Genomic DNA, 8678 nt, shown 5'->3' with positions numbered 1-8678 from the left:
AATAGGCCTTTTTAAAATAGAAAGATTTTGCATCAGGAATTTTGGTTCACCATGAGTATACCCATTTGGTTAAAAGCATAATGGAATATTTTTTGCTATAATACAATTGTATGAACATTGCAAGGGGAATTATTGAACATTAAGGACAACTTTTCAAACATTTTCCTCACTGGCAACACGTTGGCAAAGAGATAAAAGAATAGTTAAGACACTTTGTCACGCAAATACCAGCGACAAAGCTGTAGAGTAACAGCCACACTCTTTTTTGAAAAGCTTTGTTTACATGCCCTCACAGCGCTGACAATAAAGTGCTGAGAGGTTTGCTGCTGTTGCTGCTGCTGCTGGCTAGTAACCTTGGAGCCACTCACCCGGAACAAGTATTCGCTTTGTTCAGCCGTGCAGTTATTAATCGGAATTGATCTGCCATGTTTTTAAATTAATGTTCAAAAAGATAACAACTATGTTTAAATACGATGTGGCCACTCAGAACAATGCGAGCACACGCCAACACGTATGCATAAAGAGAGCGCCGAATCAAATGTCACCAAGTTTTCTAATGTCCACGAAAAAAAGGAAATGTGGGCGAAAATCTATTTGAACTTTGATATTTTTTCATTTTAAACCTAAATATCCATGTCTTTTACAAAAATGTTATTTAGTCTATAAGAGACAATTTACTTGACGCAAACAACTTTTTCAAAAAGGTTGTTAATCATTTTTGTTTTTTCTATTGCATGTACTTTAATTTTTGGAAACGACTCAAATTGTCAACTAATACATTAAGGTTTTGGTTTCATTTAAATCGAAAGACATTTGCAAGTCTCCAAAAGTCAATTGGTAACAGCCTATAGATCTACTCCTAATTTTCACTTGAACAAAGTTAATGGATACACTTTGCCTACATGGATGGTCGCAATTTATTACATCTATTACCAAATTAAAACTATTAATAGTTAACCAAAACATAGCATTAGGCCTACTGTTGAGTTGACTTGCAACCTTGCATCTCAACCAACACAGCAAAGGAAGATTCGACCAATATTTGAGTCCATTTTAATTCACGCCAGCAATGTGAGCCTACGATCCATCCATGTGTAATCTTAATACACTTTTCAAGAATAACTAAGAAATAGCACATTAATTCGTGAATGATTATAAATGCTATAATGCATGCCTGTTCTTTTTTTCAGTTTTCAGATTTGAAATCGCATATTATTTTGCTTCTGCCTTTAGGTTCTTTGCACTTTAATTGCAATTAGCATCATTTCGAACATCAAACCACATTAATTGTGAGTGAAAGAAATCTCCTGCAAAAGAATAAGGTCTTCAAGAGGCCTGTCACATACTTTTTCCACTTAGGAGGACCTTTAACCTACTTAGCTGGGGAACTACACTGTTTCAAGTAGCGCATCTGAAAGATACGCACCTGCCTTCTTTCTGCGCCGACAGCGCGCCGGTTTTAAGAGGAGAGGGAAGGAGGCTATTTGATCTAAATGGAACTGCTGACCGCAGGTGGGGAATTTCTTCCACACATTTCCATTACAAATACCCGATATTGAACCGTTAAAATACAGATGTTGCTTGTTATTTGTTCCAACGTCGAATAAGGATTCGGACTATCCACATGTTTAACACACATTTTAAACACTGGCCATGTGACGTGTAAAACATGCGCTTATGTAGGCCTTAATTACAGAATACACAAATAAAATAGCCCTAGGCCACATTGACTCACATTTTATTTTACTTTTTTATATAATTCCCTCACCCGTTATGCGTGCGTAATATTTGGGTCTGAAGAAGGTAAGGGCATACTATTGACCAGTTAATAGCTTGGTTCAAGTTAGCTATATGGTATAGCCACCAAAAAGGAAGGAGTGGGAGCATGTCAGTTGACCTACAACCACATGCACTTAAGGGTGCACCGTATTCCATTTAAGAAACCATAGGCCTATACAATTTAAAATGAACATCTGGACCGAGGCATGAGCGAAGTAGGCTAAAAACAAATTGCTAGATTCCTAGGGCAACAGGGGAGCCCCTTATGGATCTTGCAATCAAACTCCAGAGAAATTACAACATTCTCTCTCGCAGTTCATTTTGTGTTATATGGTCCGGACCTATTTCATCTTAAAGCTTGTCGTGTTCTCGAGAATGGCCAACATACAGACAGGCTCCTCGCGTGGTGTGTAATTTGGAGCGGTTTAGAGCCCGGTCATGACATGCCGCTTCTATAGATTCCCAGTGGTCACTTTGCTCCGCCGGTGTAGCATGCTGGAGGTCGCAGGTCAGGCCCAGGGCTCTTTACTGGGAGCGCTACAGACACTTCACTCATCTCTTTAAATCTCTTTCAGCTTATTGAACCGCGCCGTGATGGAGAAAAGCACTCCAACTGACCACGCGCTTTGGTGTTGCGTGTCCATCTGCTCCTGTGTCCGCCGCTGCCATGGCCAGAAGAGATCTCCTAATGGGGGGTGGTGGGCTGGGGGGAGGTGAGGTATACCAAAGGTCGGTTCTTTATTCTGCTAACCTTGTGTCGGAGGTCGCTTTTTCCGTCAATAACGCAGCGTAAATTGTTTGGACGCATGTTACATATATGGACGGAGTTAATAACAAGGGTGTCTCCTTGAGAGGGAATATCCTATAATTTCGCCTGTAGTTTCAGATGTGTAATGGCAGTCTGGGCTATAGGATAATTGGCGTTTTCTTATTTTGGTTCACACAGAGTGATTAGGTAATTTGAATATAGTCGAGTATAGACCTGGCTTCCAATCCGACCCATGGCCTCGGCGGAAACCGGGTACAGATAGATTTTATGCAACTTTATATTTAACTTTATTTGTTGAACTATTTCCCTTTTTCCACTCAAATGTTTCCCGAAATCAGTTGAAAAAAAGGTTTTACGGGGAATAGACGCCTTATAAACGCAGCGCGCACCTGCATAGGAAACCAGTCAATTCATCCAAAAGGTCTTATTTATTTAAAATAGTTCAGTCATTCTCTCAGAGGAGCAGGTAAGCATAATAACACATTTAATGAACATCAAATGTTGAGCATTAAAGGAATTATCATTTCAAAAGCCGACACAAAACTAACTTTGCACCCTAATTAGCTCCCTTACAACGACCATGTCATTGATATGTAACAGTTCCCCCGTACATTATTTGTATTATTTTATAGACTTACATCATTCAATATGAATACAAACTACATGTGTTGATATGTGTAAAGCACATTCTATGTTGATCACTTAATTTTTATCTCGATGCTTAAACGATTCGTATTATCCTCCAAAACACAATATAGACCTATTGTGCGGGTCCAATTTAGTTTGCAGCCATTGCACCATATAATGTTTTCTAATTATTGACCAACCTGAATGGCGCGTCTCCACGGGTCCCTGGTGCGTTTATTTATCCTGTCCTTGAAGCAGTACATAATCGATCGATTTCACCGCATTGTTTTTTGTACAGCATTACTCACAATTGTTCCATAAGTAGTTGTACTAGGCTACTGCTGTTACCCGTCACACACAACAGTGCTGGGTTTTCTGTAGCCTATTCCGAGTCTGGAGAGTTTGTGGACCAGGGTCTTGCTCTCTGACTCGGTAATCCAGGAGGTTGAGAGGTTTGCGTCATTTACATAACGCTAGAGGTCTGAGGCCGAGGCCTGGCTTTCTAGTTTCGGGTGGCAAAGGCATGCGTTGTGGCCTAAAATTGGAAAAGACGCACAGAAAATCTATAAAATTGCAAATTGGTCGGGTAAGAATAATCTTACTTAAAGCCACATTATTATTTTTTTGGACTGCATCTTGTATTTTCTATAATAGCCTCTAGTAGAAACATGTTTTGTTTTTGTTTTTGTTTGTCTTGGCTTTTTATTCAACTCAATTAGGTTTGGCTCAACCTAGGCACAATTTATTTTTTTGAGAACTCGGCATAATGAAAAGTTGGATGCTTGCATTGTGTTTTCGCTTTACACAGAATGCTTCAGGATGTGACCGAGCAAGCAAATATTTGTGTATGCTGCTGGAATATGCAAAACCGAAATAACTTAAACAAGGGAAAGCTTTTTACGCACAAATTGCATGCTATTGCATATAACTAATTGATAACAGGCCACATCTTCATTTGCTCAATTAGGACGGGCCTATAGCTGCTGCTATGCCATGCTCCATTTCATTAGCAGGTTAATGCGGGCGCACGTTTTCTTCTTGAACAAAGGGGCATCATAAACAAATCGAAGTCTGGGGTAAATAATATCTGAGGAAAATGTTGTACATTGGCAATTTAGATCTCATATCATGGTTTAGCACGTATACTGCGGCGACCCTCACAAAAATAAGTCTAAATAATCAATCATCATCATCATCAATATTGTCACTATGATCAGAATTTGCTTATCGATTGATGTCAATACACTACTAATTCAAATTAAAAGTGTTGGCATTATTCAACTTTGAAATTTTCACATGTCGTAGACAAATGGTGTATTGCTATAGCACTCTTTACCGTTGGCGTCTCCAAATGTGTATCTGATTTGATCCTACTTTGACAACCTGTTGTCTTCCAACCGGCGCCAGGGAATTTGCTCAGAGATTAAGAAGGCAGGTCAAGCAGTGCAGAGCCGGCGCAGACTATATTCACGTCGCTACTTCTACTAAACAAACACATCCCACGGTCCATGATGCATGTCGACGGTCCAATAGTGTATAAGGTTAAACTAAACGATGTTTATCATTAAGCTCTATATTATATAATATTTCAATTGATTTTCCATAATCATCAATGATTACTTGTGAGTGTAGCTCAATAGCTGAAGAAAAGTAGGTCTGTATTGGTTTTGTGTGAGCATGTGGCTTTGGTCGAGGGATAAAAATGACGATCCATATTGTAAATTGGTGGTTTTGATCACACAAGCTCTGGAATAAATAATGTAGCCTAGGCCTGTGTTTTTCTGATCTTGGACCCGGCAGTCGTACTGTGAATTAGCATCATTTCTGGGGACAAACGGCTCAGAGCCTTGGCCGGAAAACAAGACCTGCAAGGGGCGGAGTTACACCTTGTTTCCAGTTTTTTTTTCGGAGATATTGTATCGAAGAAATCCCCCTTAACGAGAGTGGATGAAGCTTTCAGAATGGGGGTCTACACTTTTTTTCAGTCTACACACAGAGTTTGCTGTACGAGCGTAATTGGCGTCCGCCAATTACGCACGTAGCCTACAGATCTCCACCTCGAGCCACATGATTGGGCGAAACCTATGAAGCAAGAAAGTGAAACGCCCAAGCGCTCACTCAGATCTGAGCTCGGTGGCCATCAGACTTCGGCTATTAATTGAAAGTCTGATAGGTGAAAATTCGGCTTTTCAACGTGCAGGGTACGCGTAACACTGGTGGTATGCGAGCGTACTGCAGGCGGTACTTGTGACTTTATTCTAGAAACAGGGAACACTTATATAGATAATGGAAAATAAAGGTATAAGTAAACAGTATTATTGCATGTTATTATTTCAAAACATGGTCCTTTGTGCATTCCATCATTAGCCATCTCGGTTGATTTGTGTTTGCCAAATAAAGTCACTGCAGCATTACTGATCTTTTCTTTGCGCTGTTTCCCACTGGCCATGGCCTTCTTGCACTCATAAATGTGTATAAGGGGGGCGCTTGCACTCTTTTCTCAGCCACTGCATATTTATTTATCCACCTTTTATAGTTTTATGAGGTGGTCCGCAAAAGGCGTTGATAGTAACTGAGGGATGCACCTAAATGTCAAAGGCGGGGAACCAATGAGGCTATAAGTAATCTTACCTTATTGGCAAATGGTTAGGATGTATAGTGCCATTTCACGATTCTGTCACCGAGATGATTCGGCCTTGACTCTTTCTCTCTGGTGGGCAGCATCACGCTTAAGAAACATAACGACTTAGTCGTACAACTTCATTGTGTCTCACGATGCTTCTCTGCGGCTCTTATGTCTGTCGCAAAGGGCTCTCAAAGTTTGCACAAAGAGTGGAATTCCCTGCACCGACGAGAAATAGTCCCTGTTCTCAGATCAGGTGGCCACAGCTTATGCTACGTGTTTAACAGGTTATCAATTTGTTGATCTCATGAACGTTCACATCTGACGTGAATATATATTGGGTACAATTACATGGGAGCTAACACACACCTCGAGATACTTTTTTTCATGCAAAACCCTTCCAATGAGGGAAATTGCAATTTGATCAATTATTCCCCCAAAATACCAATGCCAATTGTTTGCTCATTTAGGAAGCTTGCTCCGCCCACCGTGTTTGTCGTAAACCTGGCTCCTGACTACAATAAACCCGAGCTAAGAGCGCCCTGGGCTCGCCTCCTTCTCCAAGGCGATCAATAGTATCTCAGGCGCACTACAAGCACTCTCCTACGTAGACATCCACAAGGAGAGAGCTGATAGAACAACACGCGGTTCATCTGCTCTCAACAAAAAAACCCTACCTGCTTACTGAACCATGTCGTTGAGCCCAAAGCATACAACGCCTTTCTCAGTGACAGATATTTTGAGTCCTATCGAGGAGACCTACAAGAAGTTTAGTGGCATGGACGGCGCAGGGAACCTAACCTCTCCACTCGGAGCTTACCGGCAGCCGCAGGTGTCTCAGGCAGGCATGCAGCAGCACTCCATGGGCCACAACGCCACCGTGGCGACCGCCTACCACATGCCCCACGCGGTGTCCCAGTTCTCGCACGGAGCCATGGGGGGATACTGTAACGGCAGCATAGGCAACATGGGGGACCTGCCGTCGTACCAGGAGAGCATGCGGAACAGCGCGGCGGCGACGGGCTGGTATGGCGCCAACCCGGACCCCAGATACTCCACCAGTGAGTGCAATTGATTTCGATTTATTTCCACATTTTCGATATCTTTTGGGTGTATTTGTGTTGTTTTTTTGTGTTAAAGTTCTGTGTTGGAGAAATCTTAACAGTTTTTTTTAATGGACTATGTCTTTTTGCCGATTTTTATATTTATACCACTGATCATATTATTGATTTATTGGTTTTATTACGTTTAATACGCATTAGTAAAAACGAATTCGGATATTTTTGGGAGATCTCATGTATTTGACATGATATGTAGCTGAACCATCAAGTCAATATTATTATAATTATAAGAATAAGAATAATACACATTATTATTATTCGTATTATTATTATTATTATTAATATTAATATTAATAATAATAATAATATGACTATATTATCATGAGTGTTTATATCATCGGTATTGTCATTTTCCAGCCTTATTTACTGGAGCCAAAACTCCCTTGGCTATAGTAAACTTTCAAATTAAAAAAACACTCAATACTAATGTATAATTATAATCATCAAGAAAAGGGTCGCCTCTACATCTGCTTATTGAACGACCGTGTATGTATGTATATGTTTAAGTTTCTAGATACATGGGACCTTCCACAGGTATGAACATGGCCGGGATGGGGAGCCTCACAGGGATGTCCGACGCCTCCAAATCCATGCCAGCCATCCACGCGGCGCCCAGGAGGAAACGCCGCGTGCTCTTCTCCCAGGCCCAGGTGTACGAGCTCGAGAGGAGATTTAAGCAACAGAAATACCTGTCGGCGCCGGAGCGGGAGCATCTGGCCAGCATGATCCATCTGACGCCAACCCAGGTGAAGATCTGGTTCCAGAACCACCGCTACAAAATGAAGCGGCAGGCCAAAGACAAGGCGGCCCAGCAGCTGCAGCAGGACAGCAGCAGCCTGTGCCAGCAGTCGCAGTCCCCGAGGCGCGTGGCAGTGCCCGTGCTCGTAAAGGACGGCAAACCGTGCCAGAACGGCTCCAACACACCGACACCGGGCCAACAACAACAACAACAACAACAACAACAACAACAACAACAACAACAACAACAGCAGCAGCAGCAGCAGCAGCAGCAACAGCAGCAGCAGCAACAACAACAGAACGGTTCGGGGATCGGACTCGGACTCGCCTCGTCCACTAACAGCATCAACCAGCACCAGCAAAACGTCAACGTGTTGGTGCAGCAGGCCCAGGATCTAGACATGTCCCCCAGTCCTCCCTCACTGCACAGCCAACTGAGCATGGCTCAGATGGACAGCTCTGCTGTAGATTACACCAGCAACATGGTCAGCTCAAACCTCCTGTATGGCAGAACGTGGTAGGACCTGTACAACAATCAGCCCTTTTTACGTGTTTTTTTTTTTCCTATATGTTAACCTGCTGGATGATGAGCTCAATATATCATGTTGATATACCACAGTGAGACCAATGGGGGGGACACTTTTTTGTGGTGGTTGAATGGACAACGGCGCAACAGGCGCACCAGCTGATCAGGGCACGTTTTCTTGACATTTTGGAGAGGAGGAGGGAGTCTATTTTGGAACATTACACGAAATGGCTGCCCTTGAAACGAGTGACGTCGTTTCTGGACCTTTTTTTTTCTCCAAATCCATGTTATGGACTTCCTTATGATGTTTTAGACGTTAGTCTATGTGGTTTATCGACAAGAATGCTGCTTTCACTTGAGTGGGGACTGGGAGGGGGGGCTGGGGGTCTTGGAATGGGGGGGTGCTATGGGTGGAACCAGGATGGAAGTTTTTAAAGTATACTAAGCCACCACTCCTTTGCGGTGATAACCTGACATTTTATCTTATTAATATTG

General features: G+C 42.3%; 1 protein-coding gene across 1 annotated transcript; it reads left to right on the top strand.

Annotated features, from left to right (window-relative positions):
- Positions 1-6489: 6489 nt before the first annotated feature.
- nkx2.4a (NK2 homeobox 4a) lies at positions 6490-8178 on the top strand (the record flags this gene model as incomplete). Its single annotated transcript, XM_079752729.1, has 2 exons — positions 6490-6859; positions 7454-8178. The coding sequence occupies 2 exons, from the start codon at positions 6490-6492 to the stop codon at positions 8176-8178; spliced, it is 1095 nt and encodes a 364-aa protein (XP_079608855.1).
- Positions 8179-8678: the final 500 nt, after the last annotated feature.

The sequence above is a fragment of the Pollachius pollachius genome (assembly GCF_949987615.1).
Source record: "Pollachius pollachius genome assembly, chromosome: 15".
Taxonomy (NCBI): domain Eukaryota; kingdom Metazoa; phylum Chordata; class Actinopteri; order Gadiformes; family Gadidae; genus Pollachius; species Pollachius pollachius.
This window is presented reverse-complemented; position numbering and strand designations above follow the sequence as displayed.